The sequence below is a fragment of the Pinus tabuliformis genome, chromosome 1_1 (assembly GCF_031772625.1).
Source record: "Pinus tabuliformis cultivar Carrire ecotype Pingquan chromosome 1_1, CPIR1, whole genome shotgun sequence".
NCBI classification, from domain to species: Eukaryota; Viridiplantae; Streptophyta; class Pinopsida; order Pinales; family Pinaceae; genus Pinus; species Pinus tabuliformis.
The window spans coordinates 673,532,032-673,551,302 of NC_142297.1; the positions used below are offsets into that span (position 1 = coordinate 673,532,032).

Here is a 19,271-nt window from a genome sequence, read left to right on the forward strand (position 1 = left end):
TTAAAGTAAATATTAACTAATTTGATAACTTAACCAATCTTCTAAACTAATTTCATAACTCTTCTAATTTCTAGCGAGGACGGGTTCCTGATAGAAATAGTGTCATGACATCGAGGAGGTCGGATGGTTTTGTGCCAACGAGATGAACGCGACAATCGGGACGGCACGTTCTCGGGGTCGGTAGGCTGTTTGACCCAATTCTTTTGACAGCTTTACCAACGGAGTTAGCAGCCGACAAAACGACTAGAGGTTTGCTCCCGACAGAAATCTTCTCTCCTGTGTTTGTTCCAGTTGTCTCCTATGTTCATTCCAGTTTCTGTAATTAGCAAGTATTTTCGATGGTTGGAGGCATGATTCTCTGAGCATATGTGTTTTATTTTTTCCCGTATAATATATTTCAATCCCTGTAACTGCATCAATAACCAAATCATTTTGAGAACGGTTATCCTGACGGATTTTCCTGACAGATCCTTGGCTTTTTTAGAAGTGGATGCAACCAGACGTTCAACTCCGACCCTACACCGACCCTACAGATACTATGTTCTGTTAGTTTGACAACGAATTAGTAATTTTGGGTAAAATGTAATTAGTCAGTTTTATATCATCGACCTCCGTTACATAACTGACAATTCGGTATAAAACTGACTAATTACATTTTACCCAAAATTACTTTGCTGATTGAAGTTACGAAGTGATCCCATGATTCAGGCAGATAACACAACAAAGTTATGGCTTTATCTTCTTCCTGTATTTTAACTTCCATATCTGTTAATTGACATATTAGTGTATTAAAAACATTCAAATGTTCTGCAACGTTTGAACTTTCTTTCATTCGAAGACTGTATAACTGTCTTTTCAGATAAATTTTGTTGGTTAATGACTTTGTCATATAGAGTTTTTCAAGTTTTTTCCCACAATTGTAGTCTCTTCAACAATGTTGAAGAAAACTTCATCCGCTAAGCATAACCGGATGGTACTGAGTGCTCGGGCATCCAAGTCCCCCAATCTGAAGTAGTCATGGTTGAAGGTTTCTTAGTTGCCCCATCCAATGCCTTGTGCAACCCTTGTTGCACAAGCAAATCCCTAACCTTCGGTTTCCAAAGAACAAAATTGTTTTTTCCGGTGAATTTCTCCACCTCGAATTTCGCATTTGGCATCTTGGCCATTTTGTTCTTCTCCTAGGGTTTCAGTCTTTCAGCTATCCTTTTCTTAAAAAAAAAATTGTTTCCCTTTTTCTTAAAAAAACTTTGTTTCCCTTTCTTAAAAAAAACTGAGCCCGCTTTTTAAACAAACAAATTTTACAAATTTCTTTCTACAATTTTGAGCCTTTGTTTTTTTTTAATGGTCTGCAATATTTTTTTTTTAGAGAAACCCTTCAACAAATTTTACTGAAAAATAAAACTTGTTCTTCTTACTGAAACCCTGCTCTTTATCAATTTTGGACAACTTCCTTTTCAACTGGTTTATGAACCCAAACCAAAATATTCTGGGTAAATAAAAAACGTTGTTTTCAACAAATAAAAAATTACCCGGATCTTCCACAAGCCAGGCTTCTGGTCTCACGCAGGCTCTGTATTCAGAAAACAGCGGCAAGTTAGTGGCTCCTTCACACGCAGCAATTCCACTTGGACGCAGGCTCTGTGCCTTTTTTTAACACGCATCAATTCCACTTGGACGCAGGCTCTGTGCCTTTTTTTTAACATGCAGCAATGAAACGCCTCACGCAGGTCTTCACACAGCTAAGAACCAACCGCTCGGATCTCAACACTCAAGTTTTACGCTAATATAGCCTTTTCTTCAACGCCTACGCTCACTGCACCAATCTCTCAGCCCTTGGAGCTCTGATAGTTGAATAATATATTCCAATCCCTTGCCCCGTGGATGTTTCCTTGACACATTGTCAAGGTTTTACCACATAAATCTTATTTCTATGTGTGTGTTTGGTTTCCAGTTAGTTATGGTGTTTTCTTGGTCAATATATAACTGAATGTGTGTAATTCTTTCCTATTTTTCCTTCTATTTCATCAACAAGTGGTATCAAAGCTCAGAGGGCCGAGCGATTGGTGCAGTGAGCGTAGGCGTAGGCGTTGAAGAAAAGGTTGTATCAGCGTAAAACTTGAGCATGAGATCCGAGCGGTTGGTTCTTAGCTGTGTGAAGACCTACGTGAGGAAAGACCCGCGTGACGCTGAGACCTACGTGAGGCATTTCATTGCTGCGTGTTAAAAAAAAGGCACAGAGCTTGCGTCCAAGTGGAATTGCTGCGTGTTAAAAAAAGGCACAGAGCCTGCGTCCAAGTGGAATTGTTGCGTGTGAAGGAGCCACTAGCCTGCGGCTGTTTTCTGAATACAGAGCCTGCGTGAGGCCAGAAGCCTGGCTTGTGGAAGATCCGGGTAATTTTTTATTTGTTGAAGACAACTTTTTTTGTTTACCCAGAATATTTTGGTTTGGGTTTATAAACCAGTTGAAAAGGAAGTTGTCCAAAATTGATAAAGAGCAGGGTTTCAGTAAGAAGAACAAGTTTTATTTTTCAATAAAATTTGTTGAAGGGTTTCTCTAAAAAAAAAAAAATATTGCAGACCATTAAAAAAAAAAACAAAGGCTCAAAATTGTAGAAAGAAATTTGTAAAATTTGTTTGTTTAAAAAGCGGGCTCAGTTTTTTTAAGAAAGGGAAACAAAGTTTCTTTTAAGAAAAGGATAGCTGAAAGACTGAAACCCTAGGAGAAGAACAAAATGGCCAAGATGTCAAATGCGAAATTCGAGGTGGAGAAATTCACCGGAAAGAGCAATTTTTCGCTTTGGAAACTGAAGGTTAGGGATTTGCTTGTGCAACAAGGGTTGCACAAGGCATTGGATGGGGCAACTAAGAAACCTGCAACCATGACTACTTCAGACTGGGAGGACTTGGATGCCTGAGCACTCAGTACCATCTGGTTATGCCTAGCGGATGAAGTTCTCTTCAACATTGTTGAAGAGACTACGGCGTCAGGATTGTGAGAAAAAACTTGAAAAACTCTATATGACAAAGTCATTAACCAACAGAATTTATCTGAAAAGACAGTTATACAATCTTCGAATGAAAGAAGGTTCAAACGCTGCAGAACATTTGAATGTTTTTAATACACTAATATGTCAATTAACAGATATTGAAATTAAAATACAGGAAGAAGATAAAGCCATAACTTTGCTATGTTCTCTGCCTGAATCATGGGATCACTTCGTAACTTCAATCAGCTTGAGCACTGTTGATTCTTTGAAGTTTGAATCAGTCGTGGGAGCTCTCCTTTCTGAAGAAGTACGAAGGAAATCCAGCACTGAAACAACTGCATCAAAAGCCATGGTCGCTAGAGGACGCTCAAAGGAAAGAGGAGAAAAACCAAGGGGATCTTCCAGTTCGAAATCGAAGGGCAAGAAGTGTAAGGCAAAATGTTGGAACTGTGGTAAAATTGGACACTTGAAGAAGGACTGTTGGAAACGAAAGAAATCCGAAAACCCGAAGAAGGAAGCAAATCAGGTCGATTCAGGTATGAAGGACGAAGTTTTATCTGCTGAAGAATTATGTATGATAGATGAAACTTCACCTGAATGTAATGTCTCTCAGGGTTTAGATAGCTGGCTGTTAGACTCTGGTGCTTCGCATCACATGTGCCCACATAGAAATTGGTTTACTTCGTATAAAAATGTAAATGGTAGTTCTGTGTTTATGGGTAACAATGTGTCATGTCAGACTGTTGGGATGGGAGATATCAGGATTAAGATGTATGATAACACAGTTAGGACATTAACTAGTGTTAGATATGTACCTGATTTGAAGAAAAATTTGATTTCTTTGGGAGTGTTGGATTCAGATGGTTATAAGTTTACAGGTCAGGATGGCGTCTTAAAAGTCTTTAAAGGAGCCCTTGTGGTTATGAAGGCAGAAAAGGTCGGAAATCTTTACAGGTTAAAAGGAAGTACTCAGGTCAGTAAAGCAGCGGTTGCATCAGAAAAGGAAGAAGCAGGTACTCGTCTATGGCATCAGCGATTGGGTCATATGAGCGAGAAAGGTCTTCAGATACTGATGAAACGTAAATCTCTTCCCGATCTGAACCTTGAAGTTAGATTTCTGTAAACATTGTGTGTATGGAAAACAGTGTAAACAGAGATTTAAAGTTGGAAATCATAATAGTAAAGATGTTTTAGACTATATTCATTATGATCTGTGGGGACCATCCCCTGTTGTGTCATATGGAGGTGCATTGTATTTTTTAACGTTTATTGATGATTACTCTCGTAAAGTTTGGGTCTATATGCTAGAAAGGAAAGCTGATGTATTAAATGTCTTTAAACAATTTAAAGTGATGGTAGAGAAAAGAATAGGCAAATCTATTAAATGTTTAAGAACTGACAATGGTGGTGAGTTCACTTCAGTTGAATTTGAACAATACTGTAAGGATGAGAGAATTGTTAGACACAAAATTGCTGTTTATACTCCTCAGCAAAATGGTGTTGTTGAGCGTATGAATCGGACTCTTATGGAAAGAGCCAAAAGCATGATCAGCAATGCTAACTTGCAAAAGGAGTTGTGGGCAGAAGCAGTATCTACTGCTTGTTATTTAGTTAACAGATCACCTTCAGTAGGAATTGATTGTAAAATTCCTGAAGAAGTTTGGACAGGTCAGTGTTGTGACTATTCACATTTGAGGATATTTGGTTGTGATGCTTATTCTCTCATTCCGAAAAATCAGCGTTCAAAATTAGATCCAAAGTCGAAATGTTATGTCTTTGTTGGGTATGACTATGCAGTGAAAGGATATAGGTTGTGGGATCCCACATTGCGGAACATAGTCATTAGTAGAGATGTAACATTTGATGAATCCTCTCTATTAAAATCAAATGTTGAAAGAATTGAACAGGAACAGGTATCGCCGAATCAACGAGTTCAGATGGAGGCTAGACCTTCCGATGACAGTCGAAAGGAAGGAGAGACTTCTGGAGAAAAAGGTGTTGAAGACACAAAGAAAGCCGTTGAAGCTTCTGAACCAGTGCAAGTTTCTGAACCAGTTCAGCAACCAGTCGCTCTTAGAAGGTCTACAAGGGAAAGGAAAACTCCCAAAAGCTATGAAGATTCTGCTTCATCTTTTGCTTTGATCACTGAAGATGGGGAACCTTCTTGTTATTAGGAAGCAGTAGATGATACAGATAGCGAGAAATGGAAAGTGGCTATGGAAGAAGAAATGGGCTCCTTAGCCAAGAACAATACCTGGGATCTTGTAGAGCTTCCTGAAGGGAGAAGTGTTGTTGGATGCAAATGGGTCTTCAAGCTGAAACGGAAAGTTGATGGAAGTATCGAAAGGTATAAGGCAAGACTGGTAGCAAAAGGGTATTCTCAGGTTGAAGGTATAGACTTTCATGAGATTTTTTCTCCAGTTGTAAAACTTGTTTCTATTCGTACTGTGTTGGCACTAACTGCGTTGCTTAATCTTGAGTTAGAACAGTTAGATGTTAAAACAACTTTTCTACATGGTGATTTGAACGAAGAGATATATATGGAACAACCAGAAGGTTTTGTACGAGGTCGCAGCAGAAGATTAGTTTGCAAGCTCAGGAAATCATTGTATGGTCTGAGGTAGTCTCCCAGACAATGGTACAAGAAGTTTGATTCCTTCATGGTGAGCCAGAACTTTATAAGAAGTGAGTATGATCATTGTGTATACTTCAAAAGTTTCAATGGCATATTCATTATCTTAGCTTTATATGTTGACGATATGCTTATTGCAAGCAAAAGCATGGAAGAGATCAACAAGCTAAAGGCTCAACTCTCTAGGACGTTTGATATGAAGGATCTTGGAGCAGCAAAACATATCTTGGGCGTGGAGATACACAGAGATAGGAAAAATGGTAAGCTTTGGTTATCACAGCAGAAGTATGTGGAGAGAGTACTTGAAAAGTTCTCTATGAACAATGTGAAACCTGTTAATGTTCCACTAGCTTCCCATTTTAAGCTTTCTTCGGTTTTAAGTCCTAGAGCTGATGAAGAAAAGCAGTGTATGTCTCATGTACCATATGCAAATGTTGTAGGCAACTTAATGTATGTGATGGTATCTACAAGACCTAACATTTCACATGCAGTTGGAGTTGTCAATAGGTTCATGGCAAATCCAGGTAAAGAACATTGGCAAGCAGTGAAATGGGTGCTTCGATATCTAAGAGGCACAAGTGACCATTGCATCGTCTTTAATGGTAGTGAAGGATCAATCTGCGAATATGTATATGCTGACTATGCAGGTGATTTGGACAAAAGAAGATCTACTACAGGTTATGTCTTTACTCTTGCAAGTGGAGCAATTAGTTGGATGTCAAAGCTTCAAGAAACAGTTGCGTTGTCCACTACCGAAGCTGAATATATAGCTGCTTCAGAGGCCAGTAAAGAAGCAATCTGGTTAAAGGGTCTGCTCGATGAAATTGGAAGAACGCGGGAGAAAGTGAATGTACTATGTGATAGTCAAAGTGCTATTCACTTGGCTACAAACCCTACCTATCACAGCAGAACCAAGCACATTGATGTAAGGTATCATTTTCTGAGACATGTGATCGATGGCATAAAAGTAACTCTTCAAAAGGTCCATACGCGAGAGAATTGTGCAGACATGTTCACAAAGCCAGTTACAATAGAGAAGCTGCGGTGGTGTTTAGCTTCTCTTGGCTTGCAAAAAAGATGATGAATGGGCATGGGCAAGGGATTAGGAAAATTGTTGTCAAGGTGGAGTTTGTTAGTTTGACAACGAATTAGTAATTTTGGGTAAAATGTAATTAGTCAGTTTTATACCGAATTGTCAATTATGTAAGGGAGGTCGATGATATAAAACTGGTGAATGCCCATGGAATGTATATGAGTGGAGAATCATTTTTGAATAATATATTCCAATCCCTTGCCCCGTGGATGTTTCCTTGACACATTGTCGAGGTTTTACCACGTAAATCCTGTTTCTATGTCTGTGTTTGGTTTCCAGTTAGTTATGGTGTTTTCTTGGTCAATATATAACTAAATGTGTGTAATTTTTTCCTATTTTTCCTTCTATTTCACCAACATGTTCGCACTGAACAAGTGTTAGAAGGAAATTCAATAATTGTAGTCATTTCCCTTTTTATTTATTTGTTTTATAGCCCTCTCGTAATAGGTTCTAACAAAAATTTATGTGGAAATCGAGCAATGGTTAAATTTATACCAGGGAGTGATGATACGGATGGAATACAATTTATCAGTACTGATGGTGTTAGTATTTATCAGTCTTTATCTATATTTCTTTCAGGTTACAATGGACGGTTACCAACCAGAGGGAAAGTGGCACCGACCAGGAAGTTTTAAAGCCACAGATAGCTTGGAATTAGCCATATGTGAACAAAATTTGAACTTGCTCTGATACACCTTATGATGTACCTTGCCGTAGTCACGGGATGAGATAGAAATTCATAAGAAAACGGAGAATCCCATATTGTCAAGGTTCATGTGAATGATACAAAGAATGATCAGTAGGCTGCTACGAAGACTGTCATCCATAGTACTTAAGAGACAGGACTGTGCTAAGGGCACAAGCCTGCATCATAATTACCATTATAAAAAAATATAATTTAGATATATTACGGCCTATTAATGGAAGAAAATGGAACTCCCTCTCGACATGTGTTCCATATGGAAACTAATGAAACCAAGGAGACACTGGATGCAAAGTACATCACTAGGGAATATTCTCACAAACCTATCAGAAATAGTGGCGTATTGCAAAACAAAATCCTAGTCAGTAGCTTCTTCAAAATCAAGGCTAAGGCATTCTAGCCATGCATGTAATCACTCCCCGTCGCATAACTATCGTTAAGGGTTGTGTAGTACCAGTTTCATTTGTAAAGTTCAGGTGATTTCATTATTGGAGATGATATAAATCATGGTTGCATTGCAACTCCATCTTTGTGATTCTTCTCTTTTTAGGGTATACATGTCTGTCTGTTTGTTGCCTTCAGATTCCAACAATTTCTGGGACATTATTTGTATATGTATCTTTTCTATTTTAAACTTTTGATGAACGTGTTTAAACTTTAAAGCAGTCCCTTGATTGTGTGATTCACAGGATTTCAATTTAATTTCTTTCTTTCCCTGTGGATTAACTTTTGTCTAAGACTGGTTATTATTTGCATTACGAAACAACGGAAAAGTACTATGAACTTCAGGTTTCTTCATAAAAAATGGTTAAGTGACTTATGATTCCTAAATAATGAAATGTCTCACCTTGCCTTCTTCCATTTCTATGCTGGCATTATCAAGGCCATCAAGCAGGTTTCTTCATAAAATAATGGTTAAGTGACTTTAGATTCCTAAAGAATGAAATGTCTCACCTTGGCTTCTTCCATTTCTATGCTGGCGTTATCAAGGCCATCAAGCATGGATGAATCTTTGCTCACAAGAGAAACCTTCAAAAACAAGCATCTATTGATTACATAGATATGATAAGAGAAAAGGGTTCCCATAATTAGCGCAAATGCTCAAGAGTACACATAAACGTATATGGATGAGTTACGTATTGTCTGCATTACCAAAATTGGTGTTAACGGCCCTTCAAGATCCAGAAGACCCTTCGCAAATGCTGCAGCAGACATCTGCAAGTTGCCAGAAATGTAGGTTTCAAAAAAAAACTTATTTAATTACAAAGGAACATAATTTACAAGAAAAGAAGTCAAGTGGAAACAGATAATCATATGCATTACGTACATTTAATAAAACAAGAATATTAATATTATAACAAAACAATTTCATGATGGTTTATGTCAATAAAGACCTGTACACGGCCCTCATCTGAACTATAAATTTTTAAGTCATGGCGATATGTACTATGCAGACGTAGCAAGCCTGTGCCTTCTCCTGTATGCCAAAGAGAGAACAATAAGCAATACACTCTTTGGAAACACGGTCATTCATTATAAAATTAACTAAAATCCATTTCAATGCTTCTCCCATTCTTACTACCAATGTTATAATTTGGTAGCCAATCTCATAGATATCATTAGACAATTTCATCATAATTGCAGGGTGTTGACTTAATAACAACAAGATGGACTTGGATCCACAATTAACACCAAGCACTAATATTAATGTCATCAGAGAATTGACATGGAGATAGAGGGTGCTAGTGATCACGAGGATCACAGTGTAAGGAACGAGTCTGATTATATGTAGTTATTTATTGTAGAAATAAGATTTTTTGGTGTATAAAAGCCATTTAGAGGCTCGATGTTTATGTATTTTGTTTCAGATATGCATTGCACTCAGTGCTGATTTGCTATATTCACCCTTACATACTATATACATGAGTATAATTTGCATGTTTGGTGTCTAATAGCTTGATTAACATTGATGTACATGAATTTGTTTCAGATATGCATTGCACTCAGTGCTGATTTGCTATATTCACCCTTACATACTATATACGTGAGTAAACTTTGCATGTTTGGTGTCTAATAGTTTGATTAACATTGATGTACATGAATATGAGTGAGTGTGTGTGTGTGTATTACATCAAAATTTCATACTTTATGTATATTTTGGTAGATGGGCTCATTGACCTCAAACTCTAGTCTGGTCCCAATTTGATCCTCAATCAGTCTTGATTTGATAACATTGCCAACTTTGGACTTGCTCGTCAAGGTAATGATTGCCATCTCAACAGATTATATTGATGAAGTAGAGCTCAATGTTGTTTCATTGGATGTGTGTGGTCTGATTTTTGGATCAAAATGCCCAAATAGGCACACTGCACGTATATGTCATAAGGTAAAGGGATACTAATTTGTAACACATGGAAATGGACATGAATTTGTAACGCTCAAGAACAAACACTAATTTGAAGATGAGCCAAGCAAGTGATTTAAAACTAACCCCAATAGAACCAAAACATTTTGACATGCAGATCACGAAATATTCTTAGGCACATGTTAATGAACCATAATTAATACACAGACCTTTAAATGTCTTATTCCTCGACAATAACAACATTGGCTCAAGTTGGAACAAAAAATGGCAGATTGACTGTTCAACTTCTATGTAAAGAGTTCTACAAGGAAAATGGATTGACCACTCAAAAAGCACACTATTATTGGACATAGATTTTGTTGTCAACGGGCCCAACCTGGATACATATTGTTTCGGAAGTATCTCCCCAGCTCTTCAGCCTGCCAAATAAGCATTAAAAAAATGAAAATTAGAGCATTTTTATTTGGCCTTATATATAAACTTCAGTATGGAAGATTAGCAAATCCAAGCCACTTCCTACTTGTTGCAACACTTATAGATAACAAATCTCTGGAAAGCAACCAACGATTCCCTTGGTTCATACTATATAGTATATATACAAAAAAGTTCAAAATTCAAATAACATTAGCTACAAAACTGTACTTGCCTCGGAATGCACATAATAGACACCCAAAAGAGGGTAAATATGACAACAATTTTACTACTTCGACATGCAAGCGAACATTGTATGTGCTTGCACAGTAGCAGCCATATGTTTCATAGCCACTTCCATATGATAGGAAGTAGAGTACATACCATCAGATTTTCTAATTTTTATTCATCTTAAAGTAGCTATACATCTTACTGGCATCACCTGGAAACGCGTAGAAAATTCAAATGACAATTTATTTATCCTTCTTCTCTGAAACATCAAATAACATACCTGTTTTCTTCCTGCATGTGTAAGTACACCACCGTATTTTAGTACCATCAATGCTTCTACTGGACGCTCTTCTTCACCTTCACCATTCTCTTTTAAGACCTTTACCCATTTTTGAGGCTTCAATTGAACCTTCCGATATATCCCAGAAAAGTGGCCACCCTACCATAAGAGCAAGAAATATAATCAATTTATCCATTAAAAAAACAGCAGAAGGCACCAGCTTAATAACAACTCAATGGGCAATAAAAATATAGGTAAGACCCCCCTGCATGGGTGCAAATGAGGCCAGGTGCAAGTCCTGAGTGATTCTGACAGCATAGAAACTCCCCACCTACCACAGTAGCTTAGTCAAAGGGGCAGTTGTCCAGTTACTATAAGCATGTTTGTCCAAAAAAAACTTTAATCAATTTTATATGGATGCCCATTAACAACCGACATAGGTCAATGCAACTTGCGAAAGATCCAAGTATAATATAGGCAAAGGAAATGCCTAATGCAATTCCAAAATAAATAGGTACCCTACGTAATGGAAAAGAAAATGAGTAATGGCAAAGAAAACTAGGTCAAGAACCAACAAGCTAAAAAACTTAAAGACCGACTATCCACCATAAGGAAAAAGGATATGACAAACAACCCTAGAACAATAAGATTGTCTTAATGCTAACAATGAACTAACTAGTGACTCAAGGTCATAAAGAGTTGGTAATGGATACAAAAGCTCCAATTATCAAGTGTCTCTGCAGACTTTGTTATTTAATTACTTTCATAGGAATGACATGCTCACAAATCTATTTTCAATTTGCTGCGTGCTGGCTAGAAAAGTACATGGCACATGCACCAAATTCTGAATTTGATTAGTTCCATCTCCGAAAAGCCTCTACTAAAGAAATGGTGCTCACTGATGAACAAGGTTAGGCATTTTTGGTCTTTGATCAAAAAGTGAGTCTTCATCAAGTCTGCAAGTACCTGAATAGGCAATAGAATGCATCATGGATCTTGTAATACTTGGCAATCTGAAGATGAAGTCTTCACTAATTTTAATCCAAAGCTGTAAATTTCGCATAAACAATCCTCCCTCAGGCGATAGTTATCAGAAGTAATCTTGAACCTTAGATTAGTCATATTGCCCACTCCCTGCTATCACGGACAAGGTTAGCCTCAATGCTCTGGTGACTGGTCGATTCTGTGGACTTTTAGAAGGCATTCTCTTCTGATCCTAGTGTACTTCATCTTCTTGCTTCGACTGAAACAAGAATTCATGAGATAGTGGGGGGTCACCTTTACACACCATGTCAACTTCAAAGGATACTAAGAGTACACCAAACAAGAATTTCTCCTCTCTCCCACCATATTCAGGATTCACATTGCTGAGATTGAACAGATAATTACAGATTCCACACATGTTTTGCATTCATCACTAGGTCATGATCTCAATTCTCCTCTTTGCAGATACTGTGGTACTACTGGCTCCTCCCAGCGGCGTTTGCGGTGGCAGCCTAATAACATAAGAAAGTTATGTGATCCTTGTAAAACCAAGATCATGTTGTTGAATAGAGTCCCAACACCAGGAGAAAATTGTTCCAACAGGTGCAAACACACAGACAAACAGGGTACCAACAAGAAGCAAACAGAAAAGGGTCTAGTGCACAGCAGGATGTAAAAGGGATTCTAACAGGGAAAGAAGTAATACCAATAAGGAGATCAGAGAATGAGGGGTCTAGTGCACAAATATGAAAATCATTTTGGACAGGCCACAAATAGTGCATAAGAAATGCTGACTAGAGAAGATCTATCATTAGCTAACCCAGCTGCTTCTATGGAAGGGAAAAAAAATTATTCCCTCTACACCTATATCTGTTCATTGTAAACTTGTGACAGTGCAGACCACATCCTTAATCTAATATGGGATCAAAGCTCATCCACTCTTGTCCTTTTTCCACCTCCCTCAGAATAGAGAATGGCACCAGAGATTTTCCTAAAATAATTAAGCAAACTTAAGGTTTGGGGATAAAAATTTAAATTGGGGTTGATAAAATTTCAATGTTATTGTTGATTAAAAAAACTAAAATAAAAAGGTGTTAACTGGTTCATGTTCATGTTTATGGAAAATATGTTTCTGACAAGTGAAATTGAATCTCCAATAGACTTGTAAGATCTATGATATCAAGAAGGGAAAGGTTTTGTTTGCAATAAGCCTGTAAGCGATGAGAACAAATAATTTTAGACATGGAACAAAAAGGAAGAGGATGCAGTGGACAAGAAAGTAAGTAGAAAGCAACAGAGGAAAAGCACAGAATGAGAAGACATGAAACAGAACTTCAGGACAAACAGAAAATAAATGCAACTCAGTCAAGTTGTAGAAAATTGGTTGCTGCCTGAACTGGATCACCTTGTTTGCTCACTCCCTTAACTGGCAAGTTAACTACTTCAAGTTGCCATTATCATTCTTCCACAAATTTGGTCCAAAATAACATTCACTAATGGGGGTGGGATGTATTTCTTGTAGCCTTTGACAATTTGGCCCCAAGAGACAATGTTAAAAGATTCTATTTGAACAGTCGAATCTTTCTGTTCTTGCTAGTAACCAATTCTTCTGTAAGAGTAGATACATCTTCTGAAAACTGCAAAACAAGTTTTGGAGGTTAGGAGTTTACAAAGTAAATTAATTTGAGAATTGATGTTAAGTATTAGTGTAATCCTTGAATTGCTTCATTGTGGACCAGCCATGAAACTGATAGTTGCACAGGATATGCGGAACCAAAGATGTATTAATAATTTAATTCTACAGATTCAAACAGAGTAACCTTCCTAGTATCACTTTTGATACAAGATTTAATCTTGTTAATATTTTGCAGGTTTAAATGAGCATCAGGATGTTAATGGAAGAAGCCTGCTTGCATTCAGCATGGCAATCCAATTGCTATAATTCTCCGCCACCCAAACCAGCATGGTCAGCAAAAAAATTATTGAGTACAGCTCCCAACAGAGAAGGATCAAGATCTCCTACTGCAGTGCATGGTCAGGATGTCGAGTGGAACAAACCTCTAGGAAATACAAACACAGGGACAACCCATTGTGGAGGAATAACCTCCGATGTGTTGCAACTTGCAATCATAAAGAACTGTAGTCCTATGATTTTCAAATTCGGTTTCTGCTATATTAACTAGATCAATTATTCTGGATTTGCAGGATCCAGTAAGGTGTCAACCACCTCCTATAAAATTTCGTACAGCTGCATAACATCTTAGTGAAGGCTGTTGATTCCTGAAAGAGATAGTAGTGGACATGTGAAATCAAGATTGAAGATATTGAGGTTGAGGCTTATGCACAAACAGTTAATTCATCAGATTATGATGACACCCTTTGACTGTAAGAATTTATTTGTTTGTTTAAATCTAATGGCAGCAACCCTTCTATATTTCAGATTTGATTGACTAGGAGAAAGGACCACTTACAATCCTGTTCTATATAACTTTTTATCATTTGTCAAGTGAATGACAGGCAACTTGACATATTTATAGATATATCTGCATTCTAAATAGTTCAAGTTGAAGCCTTGCATCCAGTATAAATACTTCAGTCCTTTTCAAAGATATAATCTTGGGAGAGAAAATGGATGTACCTCAAACAACTAATATGCATTAGAAAAATTCTAGGAACGCCTAATACACGAAAGAAACTGTGAAGAAAGTAATATATAACCTCCTCAAGGACAGCTTTGACATGTCGAAGCTTTTCTGTGTGTTCAAGGTCTTCGGCATCACTATCGCTCTCCCTCCCAGACCTGAAATAGATTCAGGAATTGGAATCAGCATTCCAGTTTTGTTAAAACTGAAAATCCAGGAAACCACATTCCCTGATAAGCATTGAAAATATAATCATATTTGGCTACTCTCCATTTAGAAATTTGTTCAGTAAAAAAAAGCATCAAGTATTAATTGTTAATTGCACACAGCTCCCAGAAAATGGCTAGGACTTCTACTAGTATGAACACAAACATGTAAGACATCGACTGCAGGAAAAAGAAACTATTGCATGTCAGAAGTTTTATGTTGTTACAACAAAGCTGGCTTGAAACTTTTGAAATTACCGTAGAAGCCCACTGACACTGCTCAAACTATGAGTGAGATATAACATCACTCATAGAGCCACTTCCAATTAGGTTCAAAACGGATCAGAGTCACTCCAAAAGACTTGAGAGCAGCTCAAGTTTCCCGTAAATATTAGTATTACTTTTGGCAAGATATAGGTCTGTATAAACATGATTCTTAGATTTTATAAGATCACTTGAGATTATAAAGATAAGAACAATACCCATTTACTGATTAGTTGTAAATTATAATACACTAAAGAACGTACAATCACTAAAGAACACCAAATTGCTTTTGCTAACATGTGCCTCTGATCCAAAGCTATTAAATTTACAATATAGTTAATTTAAACTTTAGTGGCATTAAGATTAGTTTATGGAGAACCATTATGTATAATTGTTAAACCATGCATGCGGCTGACAATGTGCTTGAAGTGGGCTCAAACACCAGTTTGAGCATTGTACTGATCATAGTTTTTAAAACCGGAATCGTTGACCAGACAGGTCCACCTATCAAACCAGGTTTCAAACCGGGAGTGGTCAGATCTCAATGAACGGGTCTTTAAAAATACATGAAATAATCAGTTTTTAATGAAAAACACTATTTTTAAGATTTAAAACCATGATTCAGAACCAACAGAGATAAAATATGCAAAGTTTGTTTATCTATATACCAGGAAAAGGTGAATATATCAAATTGGCACCAAGTGCAATACATATCAGCGACATAATACGTAATCAATGAGGCTCTAAATGGCATCTAGAGTCCGAAAACAATGTTATAAGCTATGGGGTCACTGGCCTACTACAAGTCTACATATCAGTGACCAGCATTATCACTCATCTTGATCAAACTCATCAACACTACTAGACAAGGGATCATCAACATGAGCTACATAAATAATTTTGCTGTGTTTGAGGACTCCTAAAACTCCTCTGCAACCTTAGCAGTAGTGGTAGTAGTAGCAGCAAAAATAGACATCAAAACTACAAATCATTGATGAACACTCATGAAACTCATCATTGATTCAACACTACTAAAAATGGGATCATCAGCAAGAGATACATAAACATGATCTCACTCAAAGTCTTCAGACTTGGATTGCTCAACCTTATAATATGATAGAAACTGAAGTTTAACATGCCTAACTAGTGATTTTGGTTTGAGTGAAGGGTTCATCTCCTCAACCTTATAATGTGGTTGAAAAAGATTAGCATCCCTAACCAATTATTTTCCTTTCACTGAAGGGTACATTCTTGTTAAGGCCATGGTAGAGGAGTTCAACATTCAGTATCACCAACATCAACAAAGTTCAAAAATCAATGCCACCAATATCAAGGTTCTTAAAGGGTTTCATTCTCTTGATCAAACACCAATCTCATACCCTGATGCATGATAGAATCAAATGGAAACATTGCAAACCCGCAAACAATGAAATCCTAAAAACCATAAGTCTGCTGAATTTTGAGTGAATGCTAAAATTCTAGTTTCTTCATATGAAATCCAATGAGGTCGAAACCACTCTCAAACGTCCTGAGTCATTTCATGGTAATGTTAAAAATTTAAGTGAAAGGATGAATCATTCTACTTTAAGAATTTAACATTACCATTGATTGCTAGTGTTGCTAAGGTAGATATGTGTAAGGCAAATGAGAGGGGAGACATGTATTTCTTAGACATGTTTTTTTTTAGGGAAGCAACCCCAAATTTCCCTCAAAAAGGCATCAAAACTCACAAAACTACATTTTGTGGGGTCCATAGCTAGCCTGGCAATAAACCGACCAGTTTATGAAGGAGCCGGCCGGTTTATAGGAAAATTGGTCGGTTCCTTCATGAATCGACCAGTTTGGTCCAGTTTTTGTGATTTTTTGGCAAAGTCGACCCTTAAACTAGGCTGTTTTCCCCGGTTCGACCTAGTTGCCTAATGAGCTGGCCAATTTGACCGGTTTCCAGTTCATGCTGGCCGGTTTTTAAAACTATGGTACTGACTGGTCTTGGTGTATATATTGTTGTGGTCTGCACTTAAGGTTGATTCCTAATTCCTATATCGCATGTGTTAGCATGCCTATGTATGGCATTGTATTGTATTACGCTCGTTCATCATATATAGTTTTAAATTATGATATCCTCGTAAGAAGATAATACACCTAAAATACCTAGATAGCCGCCAAAATAAGAGAGACATAGGTGCCATGCATAAGAAGCATGACAAAGAGATGTCAAAGTAAAGGAAACAGGAAAGCATTAAATTAAGGGAAACTAAGTTATATCTTGCATGAAGGGATATTGAACTCCAATACATAGTAGAAATACAATGAAAAAGAACCAAAAGGTGCAGCCTTTCTAAGTGATTTACTATGAGGTTGGGAAATAGAAATGAAGATTTACTATAGATTGAATCTTTACCGATGAGGTTGGGAAATAGAAATGAAGATTTACTATAGATGGACTCATGGTGAAAGACACGGACCAAAGTTACAATATATGCCAGGAAAACATCACAGGAATTGGCCAATGTATGGAATACAAGAAAATATGCCATAATAAACACATATAGAAGTTATAGAAAGCATTGAACAAGATCAGTGTTTGGCAATTCTCAAAAAAAAAAAATAGAGAGAGAATTTGGAAACAATGATCTTGCCACTATCTCATGTCTAATAATCACTGACTACCAATGGAAAAACATGTAAATGCAAGAGTATTAAGAGGAAATTTTATTGAAAAAAAACTAGTGAGCTTGGTAGCAAGGATGATAGGCGATAAATTTCAATCATAATATCACATCAAGAAAATATTAAATCTCAGGTACAATTGTATATGTCCAATTATTTGCAAGTTGGACAATAATAGGACACTGTGATATCATTCCCACACAAATCCAAGGCATTTATACTTTCACCAATTATTGTTAGTTTTTTGGGTCATCCCGATAGTGTTTATGCAATGTTTGTGGTGCTTCATGAGATCTTAGGTACATGGTGTATGTTTAGCCATAGATGGTCTAAGATAGTTTGGTGCATGGGGAATGGTCTGTGATAGATTTGCACAATGGATATCACTTAATCGATGGTCATTAGGGTGCTAGCTTGGTATTCTTCACTTAGGTGTTGGAGTTCTCTTGATAGTTTGGTGGATGCCCTTCATGATACCCAGATTGAGAGGTCATCCCGATAGTGTTTACGTGATCTTTGTGGTGCTTCATGAGATCTGAGGTACATGGTGTATGTTTAGCCCATAGATGGTCTGAGATGGATTGGTGCATGGGGAATGGTCTATGATAGATTTGCACAGTGGGGATAGTTTAATCAATGATTGTTTGACCTCATTAGGGTGTTAGCTTGGAATTCTTCACTTAGGTGTTGGAGTTCTATTGATAGTTTGGTGGATGCCCTTCACGATGGCTGGATTGAGAGTTCACTTACTTGGAGAACATCTTACTTGGGAGGAGGAGCATTGTGCATTCTAGAGGAGTGCATCGGGCCTAGATAGCATTGGATAACCTGGTTTCCCTTTCGAAGGCTTGGAGTTAGCTTAGGGATGCCTAGGTTGTGACAGTGTTCTTGTCGAAGGCGGCTACACCAATGGAGTACATTGCTTGGGAGGACCAAAGGAGTTCATGGAGGCTTGTGATGTTGAGATGTCGACATGACTTGTATAACTACAACATCTTCAAGCACTTATTATGTAGAACATCACCTTGGAGCATGTATATTATAAACATAATAATTAATTAATTAAAAATGAATCATCAGAGGGCACATACCCTTTCACCTTGTGACCAGTGAATGTTATATAAAAACTATCATGAGGGTTACTATATCATAAATTTCACACTCTTATTCAATAATAATAATAAACATTATTTGCAAGTTTTCTTGTTACACTGGTAGGAGAACTTCGTGAGCAATTCATACAGGAATCTCGCCCTTCAAGCCACTAGCACATGTGCAGCGACAATTGCCACCTTCCATCACGCTACTCCCCAATGCCCCGCATAGTTTGGCAAAAGCTCAACTTTTCACCGTTGTCGCCTAAACAGCCACCACCAGTTTTAAAAATGTTAGCGTAGAAGATCTTCTTGACTCATGTCTTAGTGAAGAAAGACCATGATCAGTTTGTGAAGCAAGGAAATCCATGCACAAAGATTGGAGGGTCAATTAAGTCGATCTACGAGTGCCAGTTCAAATTTAGAAGAGGACGAGTGGAAGCTTCAGTTTCTAATTGAGGCAAGGACAACTTAAAGAGTCAATTCGACTTAGTTAACAAGTCAAACTCAACTCATGTTCTAAGTTTATACTTGCCAAATATAACAGATTGAATGGCTTAAAGGGAGCACAAAGGCACATCTTTGTATCATTATTGTTTGCACAAGTTTGTGTGAGGAGAGCTTGTTGTAGAGAGAGCGTACTTTGGAGAAACCATATGCTAAGATAGAGAGATATTTATGTTGCAAGCCTGTGCTAGAATTTACGAGG

General features: G+C 37.4%; 1 protein-coding gene and 1 long non-coding RNA gene across 2 annotated transcripts in view; one reads left to right on the top strand and one right to left on the bottom strand.

Annotated features, from left to right (window-relative positions):
- The window catches only part of LOC149215205 (inositol hexakisphosphate and diphosphoinositol-pentakisphosphate kinase VIP2-like), a 556,818-nt gene that overhangs the window by 156,911 nt on the left and 380,636 nt on the right, over positions 1-19,271 (bottom strand). The window contains exons 15-20 of the mRNA XM_089392550.1: positions 14,405-14,486; positions 10,703-10,861; positions 10,157-10,199; positions 8,810-8,892; positions 8,568-8,630; positions 8,370-8,444 (exon numbers count right to left, since the gene is read on the bottom strand). Of these exons, the coding sequence (XP_089248676.1) occupies positions 8,370-8,444; positions 8,568-8,630; positions 8,810-8,892; positions 10,157-10,199; positions 10,703-10,861; positions 14,405-14,486 (505 nt within the window). The remainder of the gene's footprint in view (positions 1-8,369; positions 8,445-8,567; positions 8,631-8,809; positions 8,893-10,156; positions 10,200-10,702; positions 10,862-14,404; positions 14,487-19,271) is intronic.
- On the top strand, positions 21-14,120 carry LOC149215206 (uncharacterized). The gene is made up of 2 exons (XR_016251014.1): positions 21-249; positions 13,558-14,120. It is a non-coding gene; the product is annotated as an uncharacterized LOC149215206 (long non-coding RNA).